The sequence below is a fragment of the Falco peregrinus genome, chromosome 10 (genome assembly GCF_023634155.1).
Source record: "Falco peregrinus isolate bFalPer1 chromosome 10, bFalPer1.pri, whole genome shotgun sequence".
In the NCBI taxonomy this organism is placed as follows: Eukaryota; Metazoa; Chordata; class Aves; order Falconiformes; family Falconidae; genus Falco; species Falco peregrinus.
Window position 1 is genome coordinate 11,592,686 of NC_073730.1, and position 18,516 is coordinate 11,611,201.

The 18,516-nt window shown below is 38.9% G+C and overlaps 1 protein-coding gene across 4 annotated transcripts; it reads left to right on the top strand.

Moving 5' to 3' along the window:
• Positions 1–20: 20 nt before the first annotated feature.
• FNDC7 (fibronectin type III domain containing 7) lies at positions 21–14,630 on the top strand. Of its 4 annotated transcripts, none has more exons than XM_055815757.1 (14): positions 21–890; positions 1,353–1,371; positions 2,453–2,710; positions 4,533–4,787; positions 5,511–5,771; positions 7,052–7,231; positions 8,665–8,919; positions 9,664–9,921; positions 10,359–10,613; positions 11,481–11,735; positions 12,312–12,572; positions 13,182–13,211; positions 13,739–13,805; positions 14,122–14,630. In XM_055815757.1, the coding sequence occupies exons 1-13, from the start codon at positions 828–830 to the stop codon at positions 13,777–13,779; spliced, it is 2,391 nt and encodes a 796-aa protein (XP_055671732.1). In that variant the 5' UTR covers positions 21–827; the 3' UTR covers positions 13,780–13,805; positions 14,122–14,630. The 4 variants fall into 4 exon arrangements, with proteins under 4 accessions (XP_055671732.1, XP_027642313.1, XP_013154422.2 ...); XM_013298968.3 differs by having other exon boundaries at positions 23–890; positions 6,974–7,231; XM_027786510.2 differs by having other exon boundaries at positions 23–890; positions 6,974–7,231; positions 14,231–14,630.
• Positions 14,631–18,516: the final 3,886 nt, after the last annotated feature.

Genomic DNA, 18,516 nt, shown 5'->3' on the forward strand with positions numbered 1-18,516 from the left:
TCGTCCGCTGAGGAAAGAGCCGCCCGCCGCCCCTCAGGTGAGGCCGGCACGCCGGGCCCTGGCTCCCGAGCTGCGCGGCCGGCTCCGTGTGCTGTGCGGGGAGCGGTGCGGGGGCGAAACCCGCCGCCGTCCCGGGTGCCTCGGGGTGTAAAGCTGTCCCGCCACTGTGGCTCCCTCATAACAGCGGCCCCCAGGTACCCAGGTACATCCGTAAGCCACCAAAGAAAACACGGTCAGTTCATCGAAAGATACCATTTCTTGACACCTGAAATGGCCTGGCAGAAATTTTAGTTTGGAAACGCAGAGGCATGTTGTCAAAGGGGAGCCAGCAGCTGGTACGGATACGAAGAGATGAAAATTTCTCTCCCCACAACACGAAGCATGAGGAAGAGCGGTTCCCAGTTGGCATGGCAATGTGCTGTCCAAAGGGGAGTATGACCAGGGCATCATTCCTGAGAGAAAAGAAGAGCTTTCTAACTGGGCAAAGATGGCAATAATTTCAAATTTACATTACAGAATGTAATTATGTTATGTATCGTGCATAAGCAATACAGGAACCGGATCCTGCAGCAGAAGGGGAAAATCCCACCGCCCGCGGGCCGAGGAGTGCAGTGCCATGGCGGGCTCGTGTCATGGCGGTTCTGGCGAGGGCTGGCAGGCCGCGGGCCAGCGGGGCGGAGGCCTGGCCTCACCTCAGCCTCCCCTCAGCCTCCCCTCATCCGGGGAGTAAAGCTGCGGTGGCAGTGCTGCTGCAGAGTATTGCTGGTCACAGCAGGGACCAGCCTGAGCTCACCCCCCTCTGAAGGCTGGAACAAAGTTCTGACAAGATGTGTGATGCAAAAAGTCAATCATTAATACTTGTTGGACTGCTTTTCAACTGCCTAGAAATGGTGAGTGCAACTTACTTGCTTTAAAACTGTTTTCAAGAATGATACTGTATACTCTTTGTAAAAGTAAACTTAAAAGGGTAGAGACTACCTGACACCTGCTTCTAGGTTAATATTTTGTTACTATTACACTTTTGCACTGTTTATGAATGACTGAAAAATAAAAGAATATATTAGGATCCGAGGTCTTTCAAAGTCTGCCAACAACTGAAATTGGGATCTAGAGCCAGATGCAGAGAGGAAAACTAAGAAGTTGTAGATCTACATACCCGTACCAAATATCATTGGTCGCATAATTTCTGTACTTAAAGATTCTGAGGAAATACATCATATCAGTATAATGTATTAATAAAATGCAGTGGTTTAATTTGTTGTTGTTGTTGTTACTAACATTTATTTTTTTTTAATTTTCCAAATGAAATATTTCACTTTGTATTTCTAATTTTTTTACATCTTCCTTTTCAGATCTTTTCAGCTAACACAGGTAAATCTTCAAAATGGTATTTGCTTTTGCCTGCTTATTTTTGAACAGGTCTGAAAAGAACATGCTCATGTGATTTCTAATAAAACATTCTGTAAGTTCAAACAGCTTTATAAACAATAATTGTTTTTAAGTTTGATTCAGGTTTAAAAAAATCTATGTTGATGTCTTTATAAATTTTAAACCTCATTTTTAGGAGTCCCAATTCTGTTGGGCACTCACACAAAGATTTTGACAGACCACTTACACCTTGACACTAGTGTGAACCAGGGAGAACACTCAGCTGGATAGATTGTGCTGTTAATTAGCTACATAACTGTGCTACAGATAGGATTCAAACTGTCCTGTATTTGCACCCAATTAACTGTTGTATCTTTTTATACTATAAAAAAAACAACCAAAAAACAAAAAACCACCCATCTCAAAAACACACACCAGAAGCATGATCTCCTAAGCACAAATATTTCCAATGTTTCACAACATTTTGTACTTTCTTCTATCTCATATTTTGTGCCTACAGCTCCTATTGCCTTAAATGTGAATATTGACAAGTTTAAAATATGAGGAATGCAAGATTACATTAAATGCTCTCAGAATTCACTCTCTGGTGACAGTTCACTTTTCTTCATATACTGCCCTGTCAAGGCAATATTGCAATGTTGCAATGTTGCAGTATCTGGACACTTACTGTAGCATATTCTTTTCATAATTTGCCAAACAAGCATTTGATCCTGTTCATGTGTGGATGTTGTTGACACTGGTTGTAAATTCACATATGGATTATGCCCAGTATTTTTTTAAAAAATAATTAGACTATAGCATATGAGGGTTTCAGGAAAAATAGCTATCATCACAACCTGATATTATGAGAACAAGCAGCAGTTGTTACAGTAATTAATGGATTACAAAAGTGAACGAAGGAAATAGCACTCCAAATTCAGTGGAATGCCTTTAGTCCGAAAATTAGGTCATGTAGATGTTGATAAGGCACTGAACAATCTTCTTGTCAAGACTTGACTAAATTCAGGAATGACTGAAATTATTTTTTTATAATTATTTTTATTCTATATAATTTTTTTTTTAGGTTTCTCTGTGTCTATATTTGATGTGACATCACGAAGCATTTACCTCATATGGCCCAAGTTTTCAGGAGCCTCTTCTTACAGAGTCACAGCTACAGCTGTGAATACTGTAGGCCATTCATTACTGGCTCATTTTAGTGATGGTACACTTAAAGGAACACTAACTTCGTTAATTCCCAATACTATTTATGCTATACAAGCAGAAGCCATAGACAAGAATGGAATTATTCTTGCAGAAACACAGATTATGCAGTCAACAGGTTAGTAAGAAAAACTTTGTTCAACCTAATTTCCATTAACATTTGGAGGACTGCGATTTTATCCTTGATGTTTCATTGTACTGGTAGGGAATAGTCCTGTTGAAGCCTTTTGCGAGTTCTCCTACTGAGTACAGTATTAGCATGATTAACTCCATTTCCTCGCTGCTTTTTTTAATGTATATGTTTTCCTTTCCTGCCATCCCCAGCTTGCTCAGACTGCAGCTTTCCAAATCACTTACCCTTTCTTTACGAATGCAGATGTGAAGCTAAATGTATTTTCCACTACTGATGCTGATAAACAGTATTTTTGTTTCATTCACAGAAGAACTTGTAGTATATAAGTCATTGATGGATATTGAATAAGAATATGCATAAACAGAAATGCTTTTTTATTTCATCACTGAAATGTAATTGAAAAACTATTCTGTTGAAATTCTGTTTTTAAAATAGTTTAACTGGTGATTTTTAGAAATAGCCATTATTTTTCCAGTAGAATTTGTTTCTTCTAAACATAATTATTACAATAAAAATTGAAAATAAAAAAGTAGCAGTGTTTATCCTGATAAATATAAAAAACCCACCTCCGTTGCTAGCTTAGTTATGGGAGAACAGATATTAATGATTAATGTTATGTAAGTTATTTCTGATATAAATCATATGCTATATATTCTTTACTTGACTGTTAGCCAAGTAACTCCCTTAGACTTGCATAAGGATTTCCTTCACAGAAATTTTTATGAATTGTTACTAAAGACAATTTTTTAAAAGAAAAAAAAATCATAGTGCAATAGTTTGCTCAAAGATCGCAAAAGACACACATGCAGATGTTCCATAGGCATGATCACATAGAATATATGCTACCATTTTTACAAATGCGGCAAAAGAGGATGTCTGACTATGGCTGAATAAGAAAGTAATTGGGACTAAGAAAGTGGACGTAATGCTCAGGAGTTGTATAATACTTGCTAGGGTCTCTGAAATCCCAAATTAACTGCCTTACTATAAATAAGTTTGCCTCAAAGCATGTACTTTTGTCCCAAATACTTTTTAATTCCTTTTCTTAATTTTAGGTGGGATGCACTTTCGTTTTATCTTTTTTTCCTCTTCTAGTGAGTTTTTTGCAGCCTTGCAATTTATGGACTTGCTTTACATATGCTGATTCTAGTCTGAAAATCCTGATTACTGAACATAAATTACTTGTGGTTAAGAAATACACTCTCTGTAGTTACTTTGTCACTGCAGTACACAAGAGCTCTTTCTTAATGGCTTGCAGCATAGCATAATAGAAAAGCATTTAATTGCAGTATTTGATGTGTCATGTTATTGTATATCTGCTCTGAGCAGGGGGTTGGATAAGATGATTTCCCATGGTCCCTTCAAAACTAAATTATTTTATGTTGCTTTGACATAGAAATGCCTATTATTCAGCATCCTATTTCAGACTGCTTTGTATAAACATCCACTTCTTCTTTGTATGTATTGTTTTGTATACTGCTTTCTGTAAATATCCAGTATAGTTAATGTGCTATAGAGCAAGCCTAAAAAGAAACCTCTCATTTCAAACTAGGTTAAAAAACGGTAATTTTCAATAGTGATCTCAAGGGTACTAGAGTATTTTTATTGAGAGATGAAAGTTGGTCTAGAACATCTCAAGACTCTGTATTTTGTTGATATTCATTTAAACTTCATTTAACTCAAACTCACAGAAATTTTAGGCCGTTTGTCCTCCACTTTACCTTTGCAAAATGTTCAGAGCACTTAGCATTTCATCAGGCTGATAGAGTTCCCCAATTTCAGTATGTCTATCGTCATTTCCATTTAGCTCCAGACATACCTGTTATTGACCAAGCTTACTCAAAACTTAGCAACAGTATCACAGTGGAATGGAGAGCAGTACCTGGGGCTACTAGTTATCTGCTGACTGCACAAGATGGAGATTCCTTCATTGAAACTGTAGTTACAAACTCTCCAGGCACAGTGACGGGACTGAAACCTGCCACCTTGTACAGAATCACTATCAGATCTATAAATTCAGGAGGAAAAAGCCAGCCTTCACCTTTCAGAAAAGCAAAAACAGGTGACTTTCAAATTCTTACTCTTATTTCAAACTCTTTAATGTTGTTATAATATAAAGCATTCATGCAAGCATCTTTTTTTTTTAATTTGAACAAAATCCCAAACAGTATAGTCCAGACATGTACCAGTACTGAATTATTATAAACTTGTATTTTAAATTGTATTGATCACATTCTCCTTTCAGTTTTTGAGGACTAGAATTTGGCCATCTGACTTAATGACCAGGACAAGAGTCTGAATTAATGCTTTACTTTATGACAGTACTGTAAGTTAAATGTTTAATAGGAAGTTTTACTAGCATTTGTATGAATTTATGTATTTTCTGTTAACAAAATCATATTTTATTTTAATGAAAGACATAACTTGAAGAAATTAAGGAAATGAACAACTAAAGTTATAAAATAGTAAGACTGCGAAACTTAGAGGACAGGAAATGCAGTATCTTCTTGGTGATTTTCATTCTTCTACACATTTGACCTTTCATACTTTGTGCATGAGCTACATTCATTTTACAAAACTTGTAATATCATAATGAATGCACCAAATCAGTTTTCATATTTATTCTGTCAGTCTCACATTAATTTATTTTTCTGGTTTTATTGTCACTGAATCTGTCTCCCAGAGTTTGGTGATTGTTGTTTCTGTGTATCCATTTCAAATGTGGCCCTTTCGGATGGTATTAATGAAAAAAACCAAAAGCTTAATTGGTGTTCTTTCTCAACAGTCCTGGCTGCTCCAGTTCTGTCTGTTAGTTCTCCAAGTTGTGACTCCATTGCAGTGAGCTGGAGAGCTGTGTACATGGCAGCTGGATTCTCTGTGTCCCTCATGAGATCAGATGGTTTGGGCAGAATGCTGAAGGAGAACACCACCAATACGTCCTTGATATTTAAAAATCTAGATCCAGGAACTCTCTATACTATCAAGGCGTATGCCTGGAATGTAAATGGGATTCCTGGAGATGATTTCACGTATAATCAAAGAACAAGTAAGTTTTCTTTTCTGAAACCAAGTAAGCATTTAAAAACAAACAAACAGAAAGTGTTTATGTGTATGAGTGATTGTGTTTTGTTTTTCAAAGACACATTGGGTAGATTTTCAGATCATATAGTCTTTACCCCATCTCAAAGTTCAAGAAAACTTGGATGACATGGCTATGTTTAATGAGTAACACTGAGGCAAAGATACCATTAACTAACACTAAAGTTGTTGTTTTGCTGATTGACTGGATACCAAGCAAAAATTAATTTAAAATCAAATCTCAGAATAAGTGCAGTTTATTATAAGGGCAACTAGCGTGCAGCATGATAAAAGGAAACAGTACTAATTATGATGCACAATATGATAAAAGAGAATAGGAGCAAAGCATCAAATCATTACTTCAAAGTGTTACAGAGACTAAGAAAAGAACGCATCACCAATTACCACCTTAATGTCATCCAGGCCCACACTTCAGCTGGGAAGCCCTATTGCAGCCAGGACCCAGGGTCTCTTGCTAACTGGGAAAATTCCTACGTGGTGCATCCACCTGCAGGCGAGACTTCTGGCCCAGTCCCAGAGCTTGCCCTCCTTTATACTCAGTGAAAAACAAAAATAGTTTACACAGCTAGCACATGTAAACTTTTAAGTTTAGGCTGAGTGATCTCATGATTCATAAGGTTCACACACACCAGGGACATTGGCCCGAGTGTGGTGGAGTTACCATCATAACACAGCTGCACACAATATTTATTGTCTGGATGGTCCTGCTCATATCTTGCTTGTTCACGGGGCTCAGGACAAACACCACCTGCTCATTAAAGTAGTCCTTGAGCTCCCCAAGGTTACTAAATTAAACAATTCCTAATTAAAGACAAAGACTTTTTCATAAGCAGTAATCAATTTAATAAATTTTCACCACAGCTGTACCCAGGACAGGCCTGGGTAAGGATTACACAAGCTTATTCTGATTTGAGGATTTTTCTAACTGTGAGAAGCAAATACTTAAATAAGGCAGGGAGTTTCAACAGAAAGTTTTGTGACAATGTACAACTAGAAACATTTCCCGAAAAAACTGTTACTTTAATATGAATGAGGGTAAGGTCTGCACCACAAGAATTGTATTTAGTTTGCAAGTTATGAAAAAGAACGTGTCTGTAGGCAATATGCTAAGTTGTATTTTTCTGTTCCAAACTGATTGATATACCATAGGTCCTAATGCACCAGCGGATGTTAAAGTAGCTTTTAATAGTGGCACTTTAAGAGCTATTGTTTCTTGGATGCCAACAGAAGGAGCTCTAACTTACAGTGTGACAGCCTCCAGTGGACTCTTGAAACTGAAGTGTAACACATCTTCTGCCTCCTGCATGGTGCCATCGCTCCAGTGCGGCTCTGAATATTATGTCTCTGTCACAGCATACAATGATGCTGGAGCCAGTAAACCTACTGATGCAGTAAGCTTAAAAACTAGTATGTGTCATTGATCCTTATATAGCTTATGGCATTTTAGCATGTATTACCTTAATTTCAGATATAAATTAGTCCATTACAATTCATGAGTGGTTCTCAAACAGTTATTTCTGCTGCTGAATTTGTGCATGAACTGTGCCATATACCTTTCAATTACAGGGATAATAGCCTAAACTTTCTTCATGTTCCTGTGAGGAAAAGCTTGCAATGGGTTATATATTGTTGGCTCAACCAGTAAGCCTGCATTTTCCTCTTACCAGAAGTACCTGTTCTAAAGTCAGTTTTCTGAGTGTAAAACTCATGTAAGGAATAACAGATCTGTCCTACTGGGTCAGGTCTGTCACAAAGAGATTGGGAGAAATCCATGAGGAAATAGCATTAAGGACTTGCCCTAGGCTGAGGACTGTTCTAGGCTTCATCTGGTGGTTAGTTAGTAAGGAGGTCAACAAAACCACATTCAGCTAAAGTAACACCACTAGAATAAATTAAGAGGCCATCAACCATTCTCAAGCAGCAGCTTTGTCAGGACAAAAGGTTCCTGCTTTCAGCCACTTCACACTGCTGTCAGAGGTTATTGCTTCCTGATCTGTTAGGTCAACTGCCAGTGTACCAGAATCTAAATCATTTTTTTTTACTATGTGCTACCTTAAAGGCAAAACGTTATTTGCTTAATTATTTGATGTAACCTGCCTCATTTTGACTTCTCATTGATGTGAGTTAGAGATCATCCATGTGAGCAACTCAGAGATGGATCTAACGGGATGAGCATGCCTTAAGCAAGAGACAACTTTTAAGCTGTGGGCTGTAATCTTCTCAGCCAGGATTGCTCCAGCTAGATCATGTATATTCATTGTAATAGCAGCAAGCTAAACATTTTGAACTAGACAGAAAGTAAATGTTATTTAAGCAAAAGCCATGGGGTTCACTGTTTAATGTGACATTTTGGCATGCCACCAGAAAGGAAACCTGACCAAAGGACAGCTTTATTCAGACACAGCCAGTGAGTTTCATACTTTCATATAAGGGGTTTTCACATAAAGGCTTTTGGATGCCAACTGCTATTCAGGCTAGTATTCCGATTGTCATCCAGAACTACTATTTGTGAGCACAGGCTGTACCAGTTTCTTTTGAAATACTGCCTGGTGCCACTGGTTTTGTTCACAGGGGCTCCTTAAGCTCTTTTCTTTAAGACAGGAAGGTTGCATCTATTTTGTTCTGTGAGAGTCGTACTCACTTTTTTATCTAAATGTAAGGAGCATCCTCTATAGAGACAGATAAGTTGCTGTTTTCTTGAACAAGACAGAGCAACTGTTCAAGCTGAGTAGAATAATTCATATATACATGGTTTCCCCTTATTCCCCAAAAGTGTAACTTCAATAAAAATACTATGTTTACAATCCTTTTTTTCTTTTTTAAAACGTTTTTTTTTTCAGTTCCTTGTGCACCGGTAAATATATCAATTGAAGAGGGTGAACCTGGCCGCTTGTTGGTATCATGGTCTCACGTCAATTTCGGACATTATTACGTGGTTTTTGTGAAGAGTGATGATGGCTTGGAAGTGCACTGCAACACATCACGTACTCAATGCCATTTCCAGTCAGACTGTGGCTTCACTTATTTCATCAGTATCTTTGCATATAACAAGGCAGGGCAGAGTCCTTTAGGTGATGTATTCAATTACACTACCGGTAAGTGGCAAGGAATTCTTGCAAATTCATTTTGGATCCTTTAACTGGGTTTATTATAGAGCTGGTTGGATGTTTTTATTGGAAGATAGTGACTTAAACTTCTGGTTTTATTCTGGTTTTGGGCAAAACACACATAGGTTGGCAGAGAAAAAGAACCACTTCACATTGCAGCTGAATTTGGCTTGCATAGTCAAGTGCAACAACATGCTTACAAACTTGAAAATAGTTTAACAATTCACAATCATCAGGCATGGATGTACAAATAACACACTGCTGGCATAACATTTGCATTCTAGTCCCGTTTTTTCTGTTGTGGGTTTTTTGGTTTGGTTTTTTTTTTTTTTCCCTATTGCCTTAGGAAGGGTGTACCAAAATCTTAAACTTCCTCATAGAGAGTTTTCATATTTGGAAAGTGAAAAAGTAACAAAAGCTCAATGGAAAGCTGTGAAGAACATTGTTAGAGTTACTTAACCTCTAGGTGCTTTGATATTTTAAATCCAGGATATACATAATTCCTGTATGTCTTTGTGTTACCTATACCTTCGAATGCCCTCTCTTGATTTGGAAGGAGGGGTAGTGAGTTAGTTCTGGGCGTAAGTCTGGATGAATGAGACTGTTCGCACAGTATCAGTCACCTTTGGGTACTTAAGACGTGAAGCAGATCGGTGAACGAAACGCGGCTCTCGGGTTTCGGGCCAGCTGCCGGCCGACGCTCAGGCCGCCCGCCCTGCGCTCTGTCCCCAGCCCCGTGCTGCCCCAGCGACTTCAGGGCCGTGGTGGCCTCCAGCGACACCGTGCGGGTGACCTGGGCCCCTGTCCGGGGTGCTGAAATCTACCAAACCAGCGCGGCCGGCCGCGGCGGGCTGCGGCTCTGCAACGACACCGCCACCGCCTGCACCCTGTCGGCCCTGCAGTGCGACACCCGCTACAGCATCACGGTTTATTCCTTCAGCGAGGCCAGGGGCAGCAACACGTCCTGTGCGTCAAAGGACGTGGCAACAGGTATTGCCATCATTCTTATTTTCCTTTAGCAGAAGTAATTAGCCGGGCGCTGCAGTGATTCACAGATAAAAAGCATTACTGGGGTGCTAAGTTCCTGTAACGGATAAAAATAATAAATAAATAAATAAATACATACATACCAGAAGTCTAAAACTATACTGTAAGCAGGGACCTAAAACCAAATTTGGATTGAAAGCTTCTGATAGCTCCAAGTTTTTGAAGAATCACATTTACAATTCATCTCTGAGTTTGCATGCAAAATCCTTTCATTATCAGTTCTGTCACAAATTCTAAATTCTCACCAGGAGTAAACACTTCAGGATCATATACTTTTCCAGAGTAGTTTTTTAGCTCTAACTGGAATTTAATTTTCACGTGTAACTTAAATAGTATGGATAAACAATCTGTTCAAATACTGTTCACGTGAAATATTTCAGCTCCCTGCAGTCCTGAAATTAAAAGTATCTCAAAGGAGGCGCTTTCGGTAGTCAGCGTGCACTGGCAATCTAACAACGAAGCAGCTACATACATTGTCACTGCCAGAGGAGAGGCTGGACTTTGGCATTGCACGAGCTCTGGAAATTCCTGCACCCTAATTAATCTTCCCTGTGGATCTGCTTTCTCGGTTAGCGCTATAGCAAGATCACCAGCAGGACAGAGTTTACCAAGCTACAGTGTCCCTTTAGAGACAGGTATGTGGGAATTGTAAATAGTGGAAAATGTTTAACAGCTTATTATTAAAATAGTTCTGTGTCTCTATATGTTTTTGGCTTTTTTTGTGTGTTTTTTGTTTTTAATTACAGTGTGTGCATATTATACTATCTGTTGCTGGATGTCCTCTACTTAAACGTGTGTGTCTTTGTGTGTGAGAAGGAAGGATCACTTGGCGCTTGCCTCATACTGAGAAGCCTTTGTGCAAGCAATTGTCACGTGGCACAGCTAACTAAAATATAAGAACATAATCCACTAATGTAATGCTTAACTTCCTTGTCAGCATTTTGACTTTTAACATTTCTGGGAAAGGCAATGAGGTAATGACAACAAATAGTGTAAAGAACAGATTAAAGCACATCCTACTCACCATTCCTGCTATTAATTTGCTAGCAGAGTTTTGTCCTGTACCAGTCACCCAGACAATCCCCAAGCACAGTTCAGAGTTTAATGTACACCAGGATTTATTTTTACAGGCAGTTTGGCTGCAGTTATTTTGCATTGTAGATGAAGAGGCTTTAAACAGAGATGGACTGAGCTATATGACTTGAGGGGTAGAGATGGACCCTGACATTCTGATCACAATTTTTGGTGATTTTTAGAATCTTGGTGAATAATGATCTTATTAAAATTCTAGGGTTATAACTCACTGTTAGAGACAAATTGATCTCATTTTGTTTATTAGCTTTCCAGAATAGTCAAGTAATACTAATGTTTGCCTGAAAAGTGCACACCTTCATGCCTTTGCTCTTGCTTATGTACTATTCCAGTTGCAACCCCCCAAAATAACTTCAATTTTCCAAGTATGAAAAAGAACTGACTTCTCTATTTTTTTTGTTCTTTTTAAGCTCCTTGTTGCCCTAAAGACCTGATACTAACTCAAGTGACACAGTCTGTAACAAATGTCAGCTGGTCTGTTGGGATGGGTGCACGGACATACATAACAGCACTGGAGTCTCCAAAAGGACAGGCAAAGTGTCACACCCTTCAAAACTACTGTCTCCTGGGATGCATCGCATGCGGCACCAATTATACTGTATCTCTGAAAGCAATCAGTGAAACGGGTTTGACATCCAGTTGCACATATCAAGGATATTCTTCCAGTATGTAAATGCAATGGGGAAGAAAAAGACTCAATATACAACTTGCTTTGTGTAGTGTTCCTCTCATACAAATAGTGCAGCTGAAATTCAATACATAGTTAATATGGTTGCAGTTCCCTCTTGAATAAACGCACTTTGGGTTATTTTCACATGTAATTTAAGCCCTGTTCTTATAACAGCCATCAGGTGGAAATTTAAAGATGTTTTTATTACGATGCTCCAGAATCAATTTTTAAATTTAAATTACTACAGCATAATAAACTTTTAGAGACCACAAAAAGATTCTGGGCACTCTAGGGTAGCCCTGGTGTCTCCGTATTCAGGAGAGAGCAACAGTATTCCAGCGTTTAAAACAATGGCTGAATTCCAGCTCCATAATACGAGTCCGATAGAACATTTTCTTCCCTAGCTCAGTTCAAAAATTATTTTGCCTTTCTATGAAATAATAATTTCTCATTGAAATGCTGTTATCTAGTATGATCGAAATCATATCATCTGGTTTAAAGTGCACTCTATGAATTTGTAACGTATTGTGGGTTCACAAAATTTGCTTATTAATGTTTTTTATTTTATTAGGTGCTTGCTGCCCTTCTGGAGTGAAGCTATATAGACTTGGCAATAATGGTATCAGGGTATACTGGCGAGCTTCTGATGAAACGATAAACTACAATACTGATTTACATGGCTCAAAAGGCAATTTCACCTGTACCCCTCGCTCAGGTCTAAGCCACTGTGATATCACCGAGATACCTTGTGGAGACGTCTACACAGTGGTAGTATCTCCAGTTACTGATAAGGGGATGAAGCTTACATTTTGTCCTAAAAAAATATATTCAGGTAAAATTTAAATGTCTTTGAATGATGTATTTTTGTCCACGCATGTTAGATGGTTACGTTGTAATCTGAAATTATGTGAGTAAAGATGGCATGGAATGGAACTTTTCTATTCTGATGTTGAATCCAGAATAAACTTTATGGGTGCTATCTTGCACTACCTGTGACAGGAACTTCTTAGGAGCATTTTGGGACTGGGCATGCTTATGTACACAGGTGCCTCTTAACTGGATCACCCATAACCTGGAGAATACAGAGAAGCTGATTTTCAGGTGGGAGGTTAGTAGTGGTTAGATACAAAAGCAAATAAATGAGGATTTTTAATTGCTTTGTTTTCTAACTTTATAGAATTTCTGGGTTTGAATAAAGAAACAAATCAAGAACTTCTACAAATCATTTCTAAGCACATTTCTGAAGTAAAAATTGTTTAAAGCGGTAGAAATTCCCTTGGGATTCCTTTCCCAGGGTGTAAATTTAATCCATTATAAAACCTACTGCTATCGGATGGGATTGCACAGTTGTAGAGCATGGACTACATTCAACAGACTACTAATATTTTCTGGCTTACAACCTAACACCTAACATTTATACTTCTGTTTCATGTCATTTCAGTAACCTGTTCTGGAAGCTCTGTTGGAATGGGTAAGAGCACACAGTACATTCATTCCAAATCCATGATGTTTGTGAAACATGTTACCATCATGTAACTCCAAATAAGGTGCAGATAATGTACATATTTGATAGTCAAGGCTTGTGTTAGTGTTTTGCACGTTTGTCTCACTGCCCATAGTAACATAAAATTAAAACCAAAAAATCTTACCTATATTGTGGCCTGTATGCCATGGTGCATTCTACACTGTCACAACATTTACTATTTATCTGATAGCACATAATAAAAAACAGGCTTATCTCCTATAGCCTTGCCATATGCCATATCCCATTACAAATTAAACTACGTTGCACTTCTGATTATTTTTTTTAAGCATATAAAAAAAAGCATGGCTTACCTCAATCTATACTACCTTATTTCTTCTGGGGTTTCAACAGGATAGTCTTGTGCTTTATTTGCCAATGTAAACTTGCAGCAACTTCAGCCACTGAAACAAACATTTCTCAAGGCAGTTGCTTTCCGTAACTGAAAGTGTCTTAATTTCTGAATTCTGTTGTAGTGATTTATAGAGGAAAAAGCAATGCAGAACAACAAATCTAGAGGAAAATGCTGGTTCAAATAAAGAGGTAAGTTATGAGTCGTAGTTCAGATTAGGATCAAACTTCCCCTGCTAAAGAGCTTTGGGATTGGAGAGATAAGCTTCACCAGTATTGTATACCCTAAATACAACTGGTCTTTTAAAATCCATCATAATTACCTCAGAAACCTCAAGTTGTTTACTCCTACTATCAATACTGATTTGTCCTCTCCTCCATTTACAATAAAACCCTATTTCACTTCATTAAGCCTCTTCTAATACCTCCTATAGTTCCCCAGAAAAGTATTAAAAATACAAACAGATCAAGATACTCTTTAGCACTCATTTGCTTTCTTCTCTGCTAGCTAAAATTGCTCATTCTCCAACAAAAAGTACTGGTGTTCTGGACTATTTACTGCCCTTGTCTCAAAAGGATGGCAAGAAGTCACTGCGGACTTTTTTTTCCTCCCCAAGGTTGATCATCTCTGCTGCTGTTCTCCTACAGCTGTCCTGCATGTTAAGGTTCTTGGTAACACCATCCTCCCCAAATGCTCCTCTCAGTCTTTCTTTCCCTGAAGATGGAAAGATGACATCGGTGCTTAGCTGCATCAGTCACAGCTGCTTGAAGACTGGGAGGAGGGAAGCTGAACAGCTAGCCATATCCGAGATCTAACCCAGGACATCACACTTGGGCCCCCAACTGATGAGATAATTTTTAAAGTGCAGATGAACACTGATAGAGATCTCCGTAGTCTTGAACTGTAATTTTCCCTGTAAAGCAATCTGTTCTAAAAGCTCTTCCAAGACAGTTATGAATCAGTAGGTGTGTTCTAGACCTAATGTATCAATGAAATAGTAAAGGCTGAAAAAACAATTAAGAGTGCAATCTCACTCCTTAAAAAAAAAAAAAAAAGCAGCTGTTTAGGTGTACTCAGTTAAAAGTAGCTTCAGGCTTAATCAAGTATTCTAAGGCTATTTCATTTTAGTTTAGATTGTCAAAAAAAAGTTTCCTCCTTTACAATTTTGAGAGTGACTCATGAGGGTAAACATAATATTCTCTTCACATCAACTGATGTGTTTTGCTTTGTGGCTAACGCAGAACTGACAGTTATTAAAATTTTAATTCCACATTTTTCAGAAAAGGCAGAACCTTTGCTCATACTCCCCAGTGGTTTCTTTTTCAGCCAAAATAGAAAACAAACTTCTAGGGTTCTACATACACATAAAAAGTAAAACAATGACTCAAAAATACCTTACAAAGACAGTCTTAAGAAGCCTATGTATAAAGTTTACCAAAGGCAACAAGGTTTTTAACACTACTTTCAGCTTATAGAAACAGACACTGTGCATTCTGAAGTTTCCTTCCTTCGCAGAACACGGTTGTACTGTGTATCACAGTCACTGCTTCTGACCACTTGCACAAAATAGTCTCATGGGAATCTCACTCTTCAATACAGTGACTGTAGATGGCCCAAGAACTGCATGTTCCTTCTTAGAACACGACCTGCATTTATTCCCTGCCAAACAATTCTTTAGGAAGCATTATTTAAAACTGCCCCCGCATCACTTAATGAAAAGTTGGGTTTATTTCTCACTGAATTTGAAAAAACAATTAAAAACGTAAAAATAAGTATTTTTCACAACTTTCTTCCTCAAGGGTTTTATTTAAGTATTTTTTCTTTGCAGTCATCATTGTCAAACACTGTCACCAAAGTCTAAGTGTCTAACCAGGTGCCTCTCAACTGGATTTTCAGAGGTTTCCAGCAATCAGTTTCTTTTGGAATCAAATTTAAGCCACAGGTTTCTTCATTTCAGATAAACAATTCTGGTATTTCCATGCTCTAACAGTAACTCTAATGTATTTTAAGCAATTATAAACTGTTGGTGTATTTTTTTTCTTCATTCTTCCTGGCATACAGACACAGACATCTCAGAATTGTACTACAACCTTGACAACGCTGTAGTACTATTTTTGTCAGCTCCTCTCACTTTTCATGATCAAAAGCAAGAAGTGTAACTGTAACAGAACATATTATTTGCATGTCTGTTAGGAGAAAAATACGAAAAAAAAAAAAGAAAAGAAAAAGCGAGAAGCTGAAAAGGAGTCAAGATTGCAAGAAAAACCATGTCCATTAAACTCAAAAAGTAGTTAAAAGATGTAGGCAATTTACCAACACAGGGAGGAAAAAGAACACAACCAGCCAGCCAGTCCCACACCTCCTACGGTGGCTGTGTGTGCTGCAGGCGTTGGTATCCAAGGATCAGATGTTGTTTAATAATAATAAACACTGTCAATATGTGAAACATCACTGGCACCGAGATGATTAAAAAATATTCAGTCAGGATTAGTTTCAGGTTCTCCCCACACTGCGGCAAATGCTTTTTTATGGGTCTCACTGACTTGTTTTAAGATCACAGGAAAGAACAACTACATGTAGTGTTTTCATAGATGTAGTTTCTGTATGATTTAGTAGCATGAAGCTCTGGTTTTCATGAGGCCAAAAAAGCAACTAACCAGAAAAACCCAATAAACCCCAGAATAAAAAAAACCCACCCCCCCAAACACAAACGCAATGCTACAAACTTCTTAAGAAAAACTTGAAAATCAACAGAATTCCTGTTGAAGACCCAGGGGATGACAGCATATTGGTATGGGAAGTAAAATGAATGCTTTCGGAACAGCAGAGTAACAAATTAAGTGATTAAGAACACATAGGTTATTTCATGATAGATGCCTTCATTAATGCTTACTTAATAAAATTTCAATTAATTGAATAAAAATGTATTAGTTGCAATTACACAGATGAACACACGCAAAAAAAATTGTATGTATTGTTCTAAATACAAATTATTTGTAATTGTATTTGACACAGTGGTAGTGGCTCAAAACTTAGGCTGTTTTGAGTCCAAGAAAAAAACTGGCAAAAATCCTTGAGTTGGTTTCAGATTTGACCCAAAATTGCTGAGACTTGAGACACTTCCAGCTATTGGGGAGTGGGGAGGGTGTGCGGAGATACAACTACTATAGCGCAAAGCCTCAGGAGCAGTTAAACACTGTTTGACCCTGCTTAGTAGCTGGCGCGTATGTAAAGTTATGTGTGCTTCCCAACAGCGCAGGAAGGGCTCAAACCTCTGCCCAAGCCAGTGGAAGTCATCTCATTCTTTCTGGTTCCCCTGCAGAGACCCCGGCTATTTGTGTACCCTCGCTATTTGTGTACCGTCTTTGCGTCAGCACAGCAACACTCAGCTGTCAATACCGCAAGTATGAGCTTGTTCATGTTTCTTCATCAACATATAAATGGAGTAAACAAACTGTGGGTACACATGGTGTAGTAAGTGCCCCCCAATACAATCGGCTACATTGCCCTGCCATTCAGGCTACCTTTTCCAGTACAGGTGGACGATCGCAACACCACTCCTATTGTGTTTAGAAGCCAAATACATACAAGCCCTTCCGTACTGGCCCGTTACCTGCACAGTTATGGGGCAACGGGTAGACATGAATCTCTGGGGCCAAAGCCTCGACCCTGTTTAAAACAAAAAATGCCAGTTCGCTACTTCTTAAGATCTGAAACATTCAACTGAGTAGTAGCTTCAAAAGAAAAAACTAAAAACTAAGTAGAGATGTATTTCTTAAATTAGTGTTATTAGTCCAGATAAGTACTTCCTTTTGGAGCCACAGGGAATTTCAAAGACAGATTAGGCCTCAAAAGGAATTACTACGGACACGTGGCGGAACTGCAGCAGCTTCAGGTTCATAACGCTTGGTTTGTTGGGCTCGTACCCCACCCGCGTCCAACAGCAGCTCTCCAGCACACCCCTGGGGAAGCACTCACACACCTCTCGCTGCAACTGGCAGAAATTTTCTTCTCGTGACCCCAAGCCAAACGCCCACTGCAGCTGTACCGCTGGCAGCTGCCTCGGAGGCTCCGCTGACCTCACCAGTCCTGACCACAGCTGCTGTGGATCCGTTCCTTCTGCTTTCAAGGAAGGTCATGTGGAATAAAATTGGCATCAGAAAGACAAAGAGGAACTGAAGAGTCCCTCTATCCAAATCCAAGAGCTGCAAGACACTGAATCCCGATGATAACTTCGGACAGGTGTCTTGGTCAGTCATTAATATTGTGCTATCCCTTACACTGCTAGCTTGAGCACATAATACGGATTAAATCCAGAAGTCAGAAAGGACTATTTATTGAAAAATAAAAGTCCCCAAATTACTGCACTCATAAGAGATACTGGCACAAGCTGGTCTTCGCACAAGCTGTATCAAAACATTCACTATCTTCATGGTAATAAGGCGGCGCTCTCCACCTTCGGGTCCAAGGTTGCTTCTCAGATATCTGGAATTTGCCTGCAAATAAACCGCTCTCTCCCTGCATTTCCCAATGGTGGGGGGGGAGAAGGAGCCCTGAAAGAACAAGCAAGTCAGTAACCCATCTTCCCTGACGGAACACTGGCCTTGCAGCCTCCCTGTCCGAGAACATCATTGGTTCAGAAAATCACAGGCTGAAGGTTAAAAACGCACAAGGCCAAAAGCCTTCTAGTGACAATAAGGTAAGTAAAGTTGCCCTCACTGTTTCAATAGAATCCCTGCAATCCCCTGGCAGACTGCAGACAGTTCTAACCATCTGCTAGCCAGGGTATTTCTTAAGTGACCAGTAGTTTTTCTCCTCCTCTGTTAAATGAGAGCTCAGTATTTTAGTTTTACGCTGCAATGGAATGAAGTTGAAGCTTAAGCTTTCTGTCAAACTCATACT